The 18,638-nt window shown below is 36.1% G+C and overlaps 1 protein-coding gene across 1 annotated transcript in view; it reads left to right on the top strand.

The window, feature by feature from the left end:
• The first annotated feature begins 561 nt into the window (after positions 1–561).
• LOC118747961 overlaps positions 562–18,638 on the top strand; it is a 78,147-nt gene continuing 60,070 nt past the window's right edge. The window contains exon 1 of the mRNA XM_036482200.1: positions 562–2,935. Coding sequence (XP_036338093.1) covers positions 2,674–2,935 — 262 coding nt within the window. The 5' untranslated portion in view covers positions 562–2,673. The remainder of the gene's footprint in view (positions 2,936–18,638) is intronic.

The following is an 18,638-nucleotide window of genomic DNA, read 5'->3' as shown; positions in this document are numbered from 1 at the left end:
AATCGATCTGAAGTATGCTTTTTGGTCATGAGCTCTTGGTCTATATGCATGTGAAGTGCAGAACATACACTGGCGATCAAAAGTGAGTGTATTGTGTTTTTACTTAAATTTAAATTTGCAACGTTTTTCAAGTTAAAATTTTTTTGTTATTTTTTAGAAAAGATGTGGTCCATGCAAAAAATGTGGTTATTTTATAGAAAAAATGTGGTCGACAGTTCTAAGTTCCGTTAAATTAAGTTAAGTTGCCATAATCAGGCGTTTAGTGAACCATTAGTAAATTGATACCGAAGTAATGAAAAGTGGTGGGTTAACTCTATTGTTAACTAATGACTGTGAAAGCGATGCCAAGTGAACATAGTAACGCTTTTTAGAATCCAAAGCTGAAAATTAAAAAAAAAAAACCACCATCACAATAAACAATTAACGAATGTATGTTATAATTCGTGCAGCTGAGATTATAAAACTGCTCAGCGAAATCCCTGAAAAATTTGCAAAATAGTAGCTGGCCAAATACGACTACGTAAGTACATACTTACATACATATGTACGTATGTATATGCCTCTGAGGAAAGAGAAGTTAAAGCAAAAAATTTCCAACCTCAAATGCTGCAATAACAATAAATGTTAGTGAGGGGAAAAGAGTGTAGACAACCAGTTCACAGAGAATGCCAAACAGTTTATGGCTTTTTCAAAAGTCTGGCCAACATTTAGTACCTCGATAACCAAGCAAGCAGGCAGAGAGTCGGCCGTCCGTTCAGCTCAGTGCTAGCGTAGTGTACAATATTGCGATTTATACTTGAAACGTAGAGCGCGACGTAGATCTCAAGATGTTTGCAGCAAGATTGCCAGTGAGCTAATGGCAAAACATCGGTGCAGCAATACCGCAAAGAGGCCAAAAACGCTATGAAAAGTCGAGTCGAGAGGCAACTAGTTTCAATCAGAGCGCCGCTCAATCGAGTGTAGAGCAAAAATATGTACGCCAAAGAGTTTGAGAGAAAAATTGAATCGAATTGAGAGGATGATTGAGCGAGCGAGCTGCTGTGGAATTTCATGGCTAATAAATATATGTATGCTAATAAACAGCTTGTTACAGCAACGCGCAGCATCACCTCCTGTTTGTAATCAGAGCAGAAGCAAAACAATAACAAACACTCGATTGATAACAATTTCACTGATAGTTGGTAGTTTTGGATCGCGCGCAGCTATTTCGAGCCGGAAAATTTAAATGAACTTTACAGCTGGAACGCCTAACGGCGGGTGCATAATTATTTAGTATTGCCAGTGTTACAATTTTAAATCGACATAACGACAGCGTATCGCTGTGATCAAGCACCAACAACGACGAGTGGCATTTGCTGCCTAGGAAGGCAACTAAACCGCAGCCCAAAATGGACAAAGAAAGCTGAAGTGTTTTTGTATCTTTTGTGTTTTGTCTTTGTGTTGTTTGTTATCCGATATTTCGATGACGAGATGAAGAAACGAAAATGCTTTCTTCGGTCTGGTATTAATTAATTATTGAGCAACAATGGCTGAAGTAGCATATTTGCATACGTGTAGACGGGACAGGTGGAAATTAATGCGACAGATGAAGCTAATAGTGGATAGTGTTACTTCATGGCAGGCCAGGCATCATCGACTTCATTAGCAACTATGTGATTTTTTTTTAATAGCTGCTACATTTTTTTTTTGTGGTGTTTATTCGGTGCATTTGAGGATTTGTTTTTAGAAAGCGTTCCAATTTACATGAATAAAATATTTATTCCACTCTACACTTCGAGCCGGTTGGACCAGCGCGCGTCTTAGTCGAAAGTGAGCGTGTGCAGTGAAGGTGCATTGTACGATAAAACGTAACAAGCGAAACGTCCAACTGAAACGAAACAGGTACAATAGTACACTTGTGGTTACAAAAAAGTTGTGCGGCAGCGTGCTGGCCTGTTAATAATCCAACAAACTGAATAAACCATATCGACTTAAAGGCTTGTGAAGTTGCGCCCATGCGCATGCGCGTCCACAGTGAAACTTGTTTATGCCTCCTCCGTGTGTCGTAATCCGCGAGTTTTGCCTTCCGTATATTTGTTTTATTATTGATTCAAATTATCGATACAGTTAATACTCGTAGTCAAAAGCATACGCCAAACATATCTACTCGTAGTTACACATCAGCGACAAGTATACGCGCCACGGCAGCTTTCTAACGGAGGACCGGATCAACCGATTTCGCCGCTCAACGTTATTGACTTTGCAAGCGGTGCGGCTGGACACCCCTTTGTTGTCGTTAACGAACCTCTGCGTCTAATTTGAATTTCAAATTTCTAGCGACAAGTACGTTACTGCGCACTTTCGAACGCTTTGAAACAGTTCCCAAGACGCTCGGAGCATCGCTGTCGCCGCCATTAGCGTTGTAACTCATTGGATTGAGTGGCCGGCCGTTTGCTGAGCTTCGTTTGAACGCTTGCAATCAGCACGGCAGAAGCGCATTTATCGCGCACCGGTCAAACGGTCAGCAGTCACATACATTTAACCACTCGGCGGTCATCATATACGCTGCGTGATCATCATTTAACCATAAGACACAATAGTAGTGATTATTTGAAAAAAAAAACGCGTGAATTCTTCAGTGCAATATTCGTAATATTCTTTGCCATTCGCTAAAAGCTGCACAACTGCAACAATATGAGTCGCGCATCGGTATTATTCATTCTTTTGTCGTTGGTCATTGTCAATTCCGGCGACAACAATCACAGCCATCACAGCAACAAAACAAACAACAACATCAACTATAGTAGTAGAATTAATTCATTCCATCATCCATACAGCAGCATCAACAACACAAAAATAGTAAATCATCCAGTTTCTAGCGTAGGTGCTGCTGCTAGCGTCAAACAAGAATCACAACAACACCAAGAACAACAAGAACCACAGCGCGGCAAGAGAGGTAAGTTCGCAATATAAATTATCTTCATTTCATTGTGTACATACACTATGGAGGAAAAGTGAACACTCAACCGTACGCTCTCTACACGCCTAAATCTCTATAATTTTAACAGTAATGAAGACAAGTAGTTTTTAAGCCAAAAACAAAACTGACTTCAAATCGCATATAAAAATTTGAGATTACCATTAATTTCTTCATGATCCGTTGATCGAGTCTAAGCCAAATTAGTATAATACCACCTCTGAGATATCTCTCTTGCTTAAAAAAAATTAAGAATTATAGAAATCGGTTAATCGGTTTTTTGCATTTATTTTAAGTGTACACCCCGTGTCAAAATTATAAGCGCACCAACTATTAAAATGTTTTAACAACTTATATTTGGTTATTTAATTCAATTTGTTTTATTTATTTATTTATTAAAGTGAAATATACTTATAAATAAATATATTACATACAGCACTACCTACAAAAACCGTATAAATCCAAGTTTCAAGCTTTGTACAATATTAAAAAAAAATTAATATTTTTTATTAGATTTTCTGGACAGATTTTGGGAATGCCGTTTTTAGCCCATTCACTTTTAGTATAAAAAAGTGCAAGTTTCAAGTATCTAAGACTTACCGTTGATTTTTCGCAATTTTTTTTTCTTGAAGGTTTTGCCCATCATAAAAAAATCGTTGAGCGTACTTTGTATGGAAGAAAATGCACAACATCGCCAGCAAAAAAATGCTAAAAATCAACGGCAATTGCGTTGTGAAGGCTCGTGGGGACTACGTCCTATGTATTTATTTTCTGTAACAATTTTTTTTCTTTCAACAAGTGATTCAGAATTTCATTCGGTTTGAGATCGTTGTTTGCAGCTGATAGCAGTAGCAGTTTGAAAGTTTGCTTATTTCATCACATTTATATCTCAGTTTTAAGGTTGAAATTTGATACGTCCTTTTGTAAAAAATCTAACCTCAAATAAGGAACAAAAACATTTTTTTGACTTATTTCATTACTTATAGATTTCTGAGTGCAGAAAATACGCTTAAGTGTTCACTTTTGCTCCATAGTGTATATATTTGCCCATACATACAGACATACATATGTATGTAGCTAAAAGCATATCGTCCTTTAAAGTACAAAACCGCATAACTGACATTTGCGGCCAAAAATTAAATTTGCTCCCATAAGCTCTTGGCTCAATCCTTATCCATTCGTATGGAAATCTACTAGCCAGAAATGCGATTGAAATATGAGTGTTTTTACTATCTAGAAAATAATTTATGTAAGCTCACATATGCGGTTTCGCATTTTGTTGATACGCGGTTTTGTATTTTAAACGACGATATTTGCCTACTAAGCTTTTATTTATTTTTGCTTCTTTTTGCAAATTTAAACAGACTTTTATGGAGTTGCACATAAAAGTTGCATTTAAACTTACTGAAAACTTAAGATTGCTATAAATCAAAGTAGCTCAGCTTATGCTAAGTTCAATTTCAGGTTTAAGTGGTATTTAATAGTAGTCTACTACTAAATTGTTTGTAGCTGATTTTATACTTAGCATCGCAATAAAAAAAACGTTAATTTCCGTATTTGTTCAGAAACAACTAATTTTGTATACCTTTCATGAAAATGAAATGGTATTGTAAAATTGGCCCGATGTTTGTAGGCACCAGAAAAAGAAGAAAGAGCTTACCAAAATGATCAAAATTAAATGATATTAGTAATTTATCAGAACCTGCAAAATCGTACAACTACGACATATGTACATATATTTGCCATACAACTTATTGTTCAGATATTAGGTATTGTCCTTCATTTAGACACTTGATTTTCGGGAGCTTATGATCGCTACTCTATAAGTTATATAATCTCTCAAACAATATTTAGTAGGTTTAAGATAAATTTTTTGATTTTCATGAAATGCAGTATTACAAATTATTGCTAATCGAACAAACCCAAAATACACTGAATGACTTCTAAATAGTACGCTGAGTGCAGACCAACATCAATCGCCCACGTCTTAGATCCGTATGCGCTACCTTTAGACAGATGCTGAGAATATTGACTGGGATTACTATATACACATGTGATGGCTAATCATAGGTCTTCTTCTTCTTCTTTATTGGCGCTGTAGCCACCTACAAAATTCTCTCATGTCTCCGATTCGCTTTGTGGGTTCTATACATGAAATAAGCTAACACGTGTTCGAGGAATTTTTGTTTATTTTTTTTTCTTCGGAGATGTGATCTGTCAAAGTTTGTATTCTTTCGTGATTCTGACTAATCATGTACTTCTTCAAATCGTTATATCTCGGGATCTGCTCATCTCGTAGAGACTCGTAATTTTAAAGCTAATGAAACGGGCTTAACATTTCCATATATAAGATGGTCAAGCTTATCCTAAAGCTAACTTAGCTATTAACAGTTGAACTTTTTAAAGTTGATTTTCATAGTAGAGGCCAGGTAAATTAGGGATTTAAAATTATACCATCGTAAACCTTGTTTAATTCTCGATAAAAAATGGGCGTTTTTCAAGAACTATTTTTAAAATAATTTTCTTTATGACGAGTGACAATTTTTATTGTAATTTGTTTTCGAAAACTTATGAATGTTGAGACATATTTGGTAAGGTGTTAAACATCGGATTTTTGCAAATAGTAAAATTCTATTACGGCTTCCGATCGAATACTTATCCAGATGTAATAGTAAGTAGGCAAGATTTTTCTTTAAGGCGACAAACCCCTAGAAATGGGCGTGGCAATTGCCGGACGAAAGTTAGAAAAACGCAGATTTTATTGCGGATTTCGGCAGAATATCGCTTCGTTAACACACACAGTTGTTCCACAACTGGTTCAATCCAAAAATTCGAACTTTGACAGATATGAATCTCCGAAGAAAAAAAAAGAAAGAAAAAAAAATTCTCGAATACGCGTTAGCTTATTTCGAAAGTCTGACACCAAATTTGGTGCTCGATATGAAAAAAAAAATGTCTCACTTATGGCAATTATTTAACATGTTCAGTGGATAAATTGCTTCTAAACTTCATTTCAAGGCTAATTGTGAAATATAAATACATACATATATATGTACATATTTATTATGTACTTTTATGAACATTTTTATTTATTTTAAAATATTCTTATAGTTGCCCAAACTTTTTGCACTTCAATCTAGAAATCTAGAAAATCCAGAACTGCATAAGTGATAAATCTTTTTAATTGTTCTGTCATGATTCACAAAAATTCTTAAACATGTTTCTTTGCAAAAGTTTAATTTGGTTGGTTGTTGTATGTATTTCAAGTACATACATGTCTATTATGTAAATGATTTTAATAGAAAAGAAAAAAGTGGAACGAAGTGAAGCATGGAAACTAGAATTTTACTAAAGACAGTCATCTTCTTTTTTTCGGGTTTGTTTCATTTGCGCTTTAGAAATTTTTAAATTATAAAAGCGTGTTAAACTAGTTCTTTGATGCTTGCTGTTCTTTTGAGACTACGAGTTTGACTTCAACATTTTAATAAAAAAAAAATCCACGGTATTTTGTTTAAATTCGCGGGGATATGCGGAAAATTAGAGACTCGCCGGAATATTTTTAAGAGAAATATAATTAGCTGATTTTGGCCAACTTATGTATATACTAGGGCGGGAATTTCATCCGGATTTTCAACTATCCGGATAAACCGAATATTCGATATTCCGGAAATTGTGATAACATTCGGATATCCGAATATCCGGATTTTCTTTAGGTCTCCGGATATCAGATATTTATTAATAAAATGCAACATAGGGCGGCCCGGGGTCTATATCTTAAAGTAACAGAGATAATTTTGTAACGACAGGCATTTTACGTATTGTCAGTGACAGTTTGGTGGATGTTTTGTTTCATAAAAACATTCGAAAAGTGACAAATTGTCATTGTCGTTTACAAAATTGTCGCCAGTCATGTGAAATTTATATGTGATTGTTGCATTTGCATTATTTTAGTTTTAAGAAATATTCAAAGTGATCACGACATACATATTTTTACAAAATTCTCCTGTGAAAATTTTCCGACGGAGTTATTTAGTTTTGTCGCTATTCTCACGACAATTTTGTCACAGTGACAATTGTCGGCACCATTATCGACAATATTCCAGTACTGTCACTGTCGCTTAGAAAAAATGTCGCTGACAATTCTGGCTGTGATACTTTACAGAAAAATTGACAATTGTCGCACCTGTCACTTTTATGAAGTAGGCCCCAGGCCACTCTTTTTTATTTAACTGTTTTATTTGATCAGCACCATACTTTCTACTTTAGTTGTATGAGCGCCTGGTATTCGGAAATAAAAATTTCGTTTCGTAAAAATAAAACTAAACCAGATATCCGAATAAATTGCAAAAACGAATATTAACCGGATATCCATATTAACCATATTTTATTCGTGCCAACAGATAATCCACATGGATATCCGGATATTAGAATATGCGAATACCCCCAGCCCTAGTATATACATATAAATTCATATCTTCGATGGCTTATTTTTCAATTGAATTTTTCGTGGATTTGTGTCTTTCATTCTGCATGATGAATGCCCTTGGAATTACATATTAAAATTGACTTTTAGTTCAGTCAGGTTAGACTTTCTCTTGTCTCAAGATCTCTTTCAGTGGATGAAAGTTACTTATAATCTCCATATTAGCAGTTAAGCTGTAGCTCGGCGGTTAGAGGTGCAGCCCAAATTCGATATCTGAATGTCGAAAAAGTCAGGCTATAAAAAAGTTACTCCAAAAGCAGTTTGATTGTATGTACTCTGTATGGGATCCCTGGCCTCATCGACATCCACATGGTGTTTTCCCAATAGCTGTCGCCCCTCAGAAGGCAATGGAAAACTTTCAAAAGTATTTTTGCCGTGTAAAGAGTCTCGCTGAGTAATGCCATGTCAAAGAATGTACGAAACTTTTATTGAATTATGGATTTTTTGAAAAATGTACATAAATACATACTACGTACTTCATTTAAAAGATTTTATTTAAGACTCCTTTTCTATGTCCAAAATTAAGTTGATTAATGCGTCTACAGCCGAGAATTAGCAAATGTCTGGCGAAGTTTGGTTCTTTTGTTTAATTATGATGATTAGCGAGACGTTGTTGAGTTTTTTGCTGCCAATATTAACCAGTTTGTCATGGACATACATTAAAATTTGGCAGAAAATAATTATTTAAACAAAAAATGTTTGCGTGTTTATAAGAGTAAAAGAAATACAAACTCATAGACATACATACTATGTATGCTTATATGAAGAAATTAGCGTTGATTTAGCAATCTGAATTGAAGTACTTCAAGTAATGAAATAATAAACGGTCCATAAGTATTTTTTAATTACCGTAATAGATAATAGCAGTAATTAAAAAGGCTAAACCAACCAAACTTAAAAAATTATATAATAATTATATTCTATTGGCATTGTCAAAATTATACGATATCAAATTGAGAAACTAAGTACTGTGTACACAATTAAGGTATTCACGTCTTCCTGGTTATAATGCTATGCATGTGTATGATTATTATTATAGCATGATTGGATAAATTTGTTGTTGTTTCATATGTTCACAACAACACCAAAATTCGCCAATCATGCTATTTATGCTATCTATGCACCATGCTAGACAGTATGCACCGGATCGTGAATACCCCTATTATTTATTTTAATTCATTAGGGATATTCTCTAACTCTTGCAAAGTTCTTGCACGGTGCACAGATTGTACGGTAAAACCCGGTTATCTTATGGCACAGCTTTACAAACCGTGGAATCCGTGCACCGTGCAAAGACTTTGCAAGACTCAGGGAATAACCCCAATTGAATTTTAATGTTAAAAAATTTGTAAAAAATATAGCTTTATAACCAAATATAAAGGGAGGCGTAAAGCACCAATAGACTCACACGAAAGACTTACAGAGAGGAAACGAATATTCATATTCTCTGAACAGCAAGGCAATTCTGAAAGCTTTCTCTCACGCATAAAAAATATATGTATTTTACTGAATACCCTAGACACCTTTTATGACATTTCTCGTCTTTATACGGGAGGGCATTACGCACACTTGGAAATCCGTTCGTTTAAGTCCTTTCAGAGTTTTCAAGGTGAAAATAATAGCATCGACGAAGTTCAAAGTAAGTTTGTGGACTTTGGAGAAAAATAAAAAATAAACTGTGGCCAAAGTTAAACAGGGAACTATGCTGTGAAAAGCCCTTTTCTTCCTATATTTAAACTGCAAACGCAACTTCTTCCTGTTGATTGGCGCTGTAACCTCCTTCTGGCCGTGTCAAATAAAGTAGGTCCTTCGTTTCTATGCTGTGCCAATTTTCTGTTACCAGCATCGCCATCCGAGTTGACTACTTTCAGAGCTGGACCGTTTCTGTGCATTCGTGCCGCATGGCCAAGCGAGCGGAGCTGCCATATTTTAATCCATATCGTTGTAAACCTCATAAAGCTCATCGTTCCAAAGAATCTTTTTCTAGAAAACTCCGAAAGCTGCCTTATCAGATGTTTTCATTGTCTATGCATCTGTGCCATATACCAGCACGGGCGTAATGAGTGACTTATAGAGTGTGGTTTTTGTACGTCGAGAGAGGTCTTTACTTCTCAATTGCCTATTCAGTGCAAAGTAGCACTTGTTGGCAATAATTTTTCTCAAACACAACTTATTTACTAGAGATAATGAATTTTTCTCAATTGTTACACGATCCTCGCTATAATTTGCAAAAAAATGAAGGTCTTATTTTTCCTCATTTGCGCTTAATTCGAGGATATTTAAAAGATAATAAACCTGTCACGCCTTTAGCAAAAAATAACCGCATTACACTTTTCATTCGAAAGAAAGAAAAAAAAACGAATACAAATATCACCGTACTTGTGACAATAATTAATAAAAAGCTTCCGGAAGCAATATGCGTAAATCAATTACTTACGCAATTCTTTCTGGCCACTTCTTGAATAAGAAAACAACAAAAAGGTGTGGTACCACATGAAAAAAGGTAAAATAAAACTAACCACAACTTTAACCTTCTATTAACGCAAACCAGTTTAAGCACTTATTCACAAATGAACTTTAAAAAATCAATTAGATATCAAATAGGGTCATAATTATAAACACAAAACTACAAGTGTCTCAAAGTGTTGCGGTAAGCAAACAATAAACACTTGAATGTTTTAAACATTATTTTCGCGTAATTTAATCAAACGGTAAAAAATGGACTCATTAGTGATTAATTGTCTATGCATAAATCTGTGTGGAATATGTAATAACATATTCACACGCCATAGATTCGGGTTATATTTCTGTATACCGACATTTTTATAAACATACATATATACAATTGAGGGATTCACAACGGTGTCGTAAGTGTCGTATTGTTGTATGTCGTAAACTTTAAAAGCTTAAATAAATGTTTAGAGAACCTGAAATCACAACCAACTATTTTTTAACACTGCGAAAATTTATAATATGACTTTGATGGCACTTTGCGAACCTACGTAATATATTTTTTAGGCGTTTAAATTTTACGACATACAACAATACGATACTTACGACACCGTTGTGAATTCCCCTAATATGTACATATGTATGTATATGTAAGTATATATACATTAGGGTGGTCCTTAAAACCAAACAAACGATTTCTTAAATCTCACCCCCTCCATCGGTAATACCACGGTCACAGATATCACATATAAATTTTGGTCCTGATTGGAGTCGGTTAAGGCATATGTCGCAAAGGGGTCAAAGGCCGGATGCCTCTGTGGACTCAAAAAATTAAAAATATCGTTTTCATTTAATAGCCAAAATCGATACTACTAAAGTCGAGGATATCACATATACATTTCGGTCCCTATTGGAGTCGGCTAAGACGTTTTCATAGGGTAATCTGAACTTGACCCCTGTGCGACACGCCTCAGCCGTCTCCAATCGGGACCGAAATTGTGACCTCTTCGACTATAGTAGCATCGACGTACGGGTTGAGGCTTAGGAAATCTGATGTAAGAATTTGCTTCATACATTTAATGACCACCCTAATATAATATACATACATGCATACAAATATGAATTTATGTCAAGTGTCTTAACATTGAAATTTCAATTCAATGCTGGCAGGTAGTGTTTGCTCATTCTCGTTTCTGCATGGCACAAAACTGTGTATTCCCAAACTCAATTTGGATTTTGTTAAGGTATTTGCCAGCGGATACCATTAACGTGTGTTGGTAGCTATGCTGGGGGTCGTCGAGGTCGCCCAACCACAATAAATCTCTGACACAAGCGGCTGCAGTAATTATTTTTTGATGCACAAGCTACACATATGCAGCGGCAAATAACTGCATCATTCAGTGTGACAATGGAAACGTCAACACTAAAACCAAGCGTTGCAAGGCGGCATAGATATGTATATACATAGTTGCAAATATGTACTGACTCGCTGGATGGCAATCGCTAGCGACCATCGTGGAAAATCGTGGGCACGTTGAAAGAACCAAAATGTTTTCCACACAATTATTAATTTTATGAAATTTTGAATAAAATCGTTATTTGATCACTTACCTATTTATTTAGATATCAGAGGCAGTTTGGTTACAGTTTTCTTCCAGAATGGGCAGAAGCACAAGCAGGGGAAATATGGAGGACTTTATTCCAGTATACACCAAAGCATGGGTTCCTTGCGGACAGTGTCCGGTCAGTACAACTTTAAGAATCCAGAGCTGGCGCTAAGCGAGCCCGCAGTCAACCGAAGGCGAGAAGGCCTTGCAGCCTTGCAGAGTAGGCAGAGTAATCCAAATTTTCGAGCACAACGTCATGCTCTTTCATAAAAAGTAATGCTCCCGGATTTTTTATTATATCTATTACACCCCAGAGCTTCTTAGCCTAATGGCGTAGTAAACTGTGGAAATTTAACCGAAATGTCAACTGGTGCGACACTGAGCATAGCGTTCAGCGAATTCGGCAAGAGACACCCTTTGCAAGAGTATACTTTTGTAAGAATTCCGCCAGATAATAGTACCCTTTAACATAATTGGCTTGATTATTATTTCGGATTATTTTATTAGTCTTATGGTGAAAACGCAACTAAAATCGATTTCACCTAACATCTACAGCTGAAGTCAACTCGTTCAACCCGTCAGAATGGGTACTTTGCTTACGTTCCGCTCAAGGATGAAACTGACTGTTGAGTAGACTTTATGTGTTTGCATAGAGAGCGTCAGATTGGTAACCCTTGCGTCGACGTACCCAAAGAACGACGTTGGCCAACACTCAACTTTTGACTCACGTAAGTCCGTCACGCTGACAGTTGTATAACCTTGGGTTTACACAAGACAAGACAATCGTGAATATGAACTAATTGTCTCATTGTTTGGGTAAAGTAGGCGTCCAGACAATAAACTGTCTTCGAAAAGCCAAAGACAGTGACGAAGACATCAAGTGAGGTGTGATTATATTAGTAAAAAAAGTGTGAATGTTTTGCTATTGTATCTGCAAAATTGACTTGTGTAAACCCCAAGTACGCGGCCATAAGGAACAGCTGATTTTTGTTTACAGACGCAACACATTCATTGTGGCGTATCTCTATGTTACGTACGCCACTTCCTTCGCATACTTTTCCGTTTTTAACGTACAAGTACCCATTCTGACGGGCCTATAAAGGTGGTTTCCAAACTGGCAAGCAAAGTATACAAACGTATTTCATACTTGAACGCATTTGAAATGAAGTGAATCTGCTCCCAAAAAATGGCCCATTTGTTGCACAATATATTAATTAGCCTTCTTCGACTCGTTCGATTGAGGCAAAAACTGAGTTGAAACGCCAGCACTGTACTCCAAGCACCATTTCAAGCCTATTTCAATCGAAAGCAATTCACATGCCTTCACTTTGGGAATTGTGCCGCATCGAAAGTTTTCTAAAGCAACAACATTTTACCATTCACCCTATTTCGACCTCTAATTATACATATGTATGTATGTATGTATGCGCGCAGGTGAATGTAGGTTGGGATAATGGTCTTTGTGGTTGCACGTTGCAACATCACAATTGTCGGTCAGTAGCAACAACAGTGTGTTATTGTAATGGAATAAACCAATAATAACAGCAAACATGGCTAGAATGGCAGATGCAAAAACAAGCGTACAAAACATACTAAGTATGTTCATACATATTTACTCGTATCTAAGTAAGTGGCTGATTGTTGGAAGTGCTACTTGGCAGACAGTCAGACTTAGAGGGGCAACAAACGACTTAGCTGCACTGCAATTGAGCAGGTGGTTCTCCTCGTAATTAACCCCATTTCACTGAAGCGTTGCCAGCCGCCAACAATCACAATGGCAAACAAAGTAAACAAAATGTAGTTTGGTTTAGAGCTGTCAAACTATCGACGATACTATCGACAATAGTATCGATAGTCTGGTCACTTGAAATAACTATCGATAGTTTTAGTACTATCGCCACTATCGTTTCATTGATAGCGCATTCTCTTTCCTAGCGCTTTTGATATTTGCACGTATTTAGTGGTTCAAAGAGAACAAAAATTGGCAGCATAAACGAACGAATAAAGATTACCCAGAACGGCGTGCGAGAAAAAAAGTATTTTTTTTTGCAGTGACGTCATTTTCTCGCCGCCATGTGAATGGAACGGAATGAAACTATGTGTGTTAATGAAACAACCGATTAAAAAATGACGTTATCCACTTTTTTTTCACAAATGCAATTACAAATACGCGGTTTCCGTGCTGGGTGATCTGTTTATTTGGTTCATGGCGTTAAAAATAAATGGATTTAGAAAAACATATGAAATGGGTCGATACTTTCGATAGTAAAACATCGATGGACTTGACTATCGATAGTTTGACAGCTCTAGTTTGGTTCCTTGACGGCACCGGCTACTAAGCAATATCAGCTTTCGAGCTAACAGCTTTGATTTTCTATCGTTTTGTTTTTCTAATGAATTTTCTGCCGTATAATTTGAATATAGTTTTTTTTTTTTTTTTGTATGGAACATCTTTCGAAATTTCGCAAAACTCTCGAGAGTGATTAATTGGTCAGTGCATATGTACGTATGCACTCGAAAGCCAACTCCTCTTCGTGTGCTTGCAATAAAAGCTCAATCGTATGTTTCTGTGTGTGTATTATTTATTTTCAGTTTCAATATATGTAGTTCTACTTTGTATTGATCAGCTGTACTATTTGTATGGATTGTATGGATATCAAATTGATTGCTGCCAATTCATCATTGCGCGTCATTCTACTTTGAATATGCGTGCAACATTGAGTGGCATGCGAAAATCGAGTTTGTATTCATTTCGGCAGTAAATCAAAATGCGAAATCGAATACGTGAATCGTGACTATTATTGTTCTACTTAATTTGCAGACACGGTTTTGCTGAGTTCTAAAAATTTTGTGGCCATTTTGACAATCATCTAAGATAATTCTTAAAGCTGTAAAGAACATTTGTGTCGATATTAAATCTTTTGTTTTAGCCAAAGGTACGTATCATTGCCTAATTTTTTATTTACCGTCCCAGATTTAGCTTCACTGGCTAACCAGAATGGTGAGGCTGTGGTATGTAGCAAGAGCTGTCAAAAGTTAAAATATTTTAAATGCTCTAAACTGCCCACAATATGTGGCTGTGGTTGTGGTGTATTATTTGCTGATGTAGCTAGCGAATTAGCTTGTGGCTTTGGTACTACATTCTGGTTAGCCAGTCAGTGCTTTAGCTTTTGGTTAAATTCAACTCTTCACAAAATTTTCTTAGAATAGGGAGTATTCTATGATTCTTTTGACATAACAATTTTATATAGAAGGCCTTACCGACCATCGTACAGTTTCTTAAGTAAAAACACTATCAGCTGATTGCCAAAAAATGCCTACACCTTTGTTTACAATTTCTTCCATTTCTATTACAATTTTTTCCTAATACACTAACACACTGAAGAAAAAACACCAATACACCCACCACCAAAAACACAACTACAGCCTGCCAGAAAAAACGGTAAGAAGAAGAGTTACGTTACTTATAGAACAGTACGATGTTACCGACGGTAAAAACAGACCGAGAAGTTTGTAAAGTGTACGTTGAGGATGCTGTGAATGGACGCCGGTGCCAGTAGTGGTTTGCTCGGACAGTTACTCAAAAAGTCGATGAAATAATGAAAATGGTTGAGCAAGACCATCATGCGAGCTGTCAGGAGATAGCGGAGGCACTAAACATTCACGACATGGCAGTTTGGAATCGTGCAAAAAGAGCAGGCTACTTAAAGAAGCTCAATGCTTGGATGCCACACAAAGAAATTTGTGCTGCGATCATGGTCGATGACCGACGACCGTGCGAAAAAACTGGTTCAAAACCTGGATTGAAACGAATTGTCTTATGAACTGCTACAACGCAGCGAAATGATCAATTCGGTCCTATAATGTGTATAACTCGCTCGTTTAGGCGAAGAAATCAAGAAAGAGCGACCAGGACAGACCAACATAAAGCGAGTTGTGTTTCATCGTGACAATGCCAGGCCACACACAAGCTTGAAGCCTCCAAGCTAATTACTAACCGACCCCAAAAAGGTGTTTCTTTGAAAGTAGAATCTAATCTCGGCGAACAGAAATCAATCTTCAAAAATTGCTCATGGTGCCCATCCTTTTACATATATGATACAGAATCCTGCACGTCCTTAAGCAAAAATATTTTCAAAAGAACTACGCCAGGCGAGGTCATTTGGCCCTGTTTGCCTTTGTGACAGGTATTTACCCTAGAAAATAGAATAAAAAACATTTACGATATTTTCAAACACGTGGACATACAGTCAGTCAATAAAGTTTTGGTACAGCGAATTTTTTACAATACGGGCAGCTATTTTTTAAATATTTTATTTTTCGCTAATTTTTTTATAAAAACATTGAGAGGTTTCAAACTCTGATTTTGGGGGTTTTTGTTGCAGAATTAACCATATTTTTATTAAAAATTAGCGAAAAATAAAATATTTAAAAAATAGTTGCGCGTGTTGTAAAAAAATCGCTGTACCTAAACTTTATTGACTGACTGTTGTCAAACGCATAAATAGTATATTTCGAGCGATTTCGCTGCCTAAAAAAAATCGCAGAGAAAAGTGCCTTTGTCTCGCCACTTATTGATGAACTTTGCAAAGTCTAAAGAGAATAGCCCAACTTGTTTGGTCTTCTGCCAAAACGAGAAACGGTTGTGTGTAAGCAGATTAAGAATAATCAGAATCGAGTGATCACAATTAAGAAATTGCCTCGGTGACAAAAAAATCGGATACCTAATTTTCTTTTGATCATTTGTGGCGGATTTATTGCAAGAAATTGATTCGCTTGAAACTTGGTACATTAGGGCTTTAAGGATCCCAGGATAAGAATTCGATGGCCGCTTTTCGACATTGTGGCAATCCCTATTGAAATATCAATTTCCTTACGATCTTTCAGAATAATTTCGAAGTAGCTTTTAAGTGACTAAACATCCGTTCGTTAGCATGTAATTACGAACACATGTGTATATGTACATTAGAGTGGTAAAAAAAAAAAAATTTCGAGATAGGGTTTGGGGCACCTTTCAAATTTTTTCCTCCTGCCGGAAGAGGTGCTGGTACCAAACTTTATGTTTCTAAGTATACATTTAGGGGATGCTCATGATGCTCATATTTTACTCTAGAAGTATTGTGTAAATATAGTAATCAAACAATAAGAATATTTCAATTTTAAATTATCAAAAAAATATCACAAGCTTCAGCTGTCATGGCAACAGTAGCTTTTTGTAAAAATCATCAATATTTTTGCCAGTTTCACAGCGATCCAGTAGTGCATTTCAAGGTCATTGAGAGCCTTGTATTGGTTATAGTAGAAAATTTTAAGTTGGTATAGATATTACAAATATCAAAAGGAAAAAACTAAGGCGGTGGCCCCTTTTTCAAGGATGACATTTTTTGCCCATACAAAAATTGGACCACTCTAATGTACATACATACATATATTTGTACATATGCTGACTGCACACGATCTAGTGATCTAGTAATGCATTCTAAACCATTTAATCGTGACTCCATCCCACGTTTAACACGTTTTCTTCTTGTTACGCTTGACATGTGGGCTATTTGAAGAATGTTGTGACTGAATTAATATCGAAAGCAAGAATGGCAATAGCTTTGAAGTCTTCGCATAAATTAAATATACTATACTTAAGTGTGCATTTTAAAAATGCTACGAATTCCAAATGTAGTCCCCAGTAATTAGTCAAATCTCTTGCAAAGAGGAATATTCGCACAAAAAGAAATGATTTAAACTGTTTGCAAGAAGTGGATATTAATCGCTTATAAACCAATTGCATAGCACGCTCTAACCATTACATGAAGGGCATAACGTTCCGCCACAACCACATAAAATCACCTCAAAGCGAACTTGATCGCGATCTTGATTTCTCAGCCATTACCGGTCGGCATTTGCAAGCTTACACGTACGTATAAGCGTTACCGGCTTGCAGTTAGAAATCGATAAAAAAAATATCTGCAACTTCCATCGCAGCCAAGCGCACGAGCATTTACCGCGATAGTTGGAGAATTTGCATGCCAGCAACAAATCATTTTGAGAATCTAAACAAAAAGAAATATAAAATCAAATTGGAAAAGCAAAATAGAATTGCAATGGACAACTGATTTGTGGTTAGCACATTACGCTTCGGCGGTGTCCATGACAAATGTTGCACAACTAACGCTAAGTGGCCAACAAAAACAAACAGCAAGCCACATTAACGGCAACAAATTGCCAACCAGTACTTTAAGCGTCTCTCTCCCACACCAAACCGCACAGCCAGAATGCGAGGAGCATTCATTGTTTTGGTAGTGCTGCAAATTTTTAGCTAAATACTCGTAGTTAAGTATGTATGTATGTATGTATGTATGTAAAACAATGGATTTTAAATTGTCGTCAATTTGTGGCACGGGAACTTTTCACAGCCACAAATCGTGCGGCAGCGGCAAGCGAAGCGTTGGAAATAAGAACAACAGACATACATACTAGAGGGCTGCATGAATGCATTCAAAACGGCTTTTGAATTATTCATATACAAAACGAATGAATGATATTGGCTTGAAATTTTTTTGAATTTGAGTGAATAGCTGTTCTGATATTTGTGTCGACATCACAATATTCAAACAAAGTGAAAATAAATTGAATTGAAATAAATGGCAATTTTTTGTATGAATATCCAAAAATATTTTTTCTATGCACATATGTACAAACAAACAATGTATGTATGTATGTATTGCTGCGCTCCTATTACATACGAAAAAATTTGTTTCTAGAAAAAACTTTTACTGAAATGAGTTTGAATGATTTGAATGTTTTCCATTCATTCATTCACATTCTTCCATTTGAAGGTAGAAAATATAAAACAAAATGTATAACTTACGTCATAACTTACAAAATTCCAAACGCTGAGTGTTTTGGATGTGAAGTAAAATATTCAACTCTACTGTACTCTGTTTGGCTAGAAGTTTGAATGAATTCATGCAGCCCTCTAATACATATGTACTTCGTGCATAATTTTCAAAGACAATAAAAAATAAAATAAAAATAGAAAACATTTTTGCTTTGCTGCCATGTATTTCGTTATTCAATTTACCGTAACTGGGGAATTTTGGTGCTCTCGTAAGTAGCCGCTTTAGCTGACATCATCGCCACCATA

Source organism: Rhagoletis pomonella, unplaced genomic scaffold, assembly GCF_013731165.1.
Source record: "Rhagoletis pomonella isolate Grant_MI unplaced genomic scaffold, Rhpom_1.0 Rhpom_scaffold_00012, whole genome shotgun sequence".
NCBI lineage: Eukaryota > Metazoa > Arthropoda > Insecta > Diptera > Tephritidae > Rhagoletis > Rhagoletis pomonella.
The sequence above is the reverse complement of the archived record's forward strand: the minus strand, read 5'-3'. Positions and strand labels throughout refer to the sequence as shown.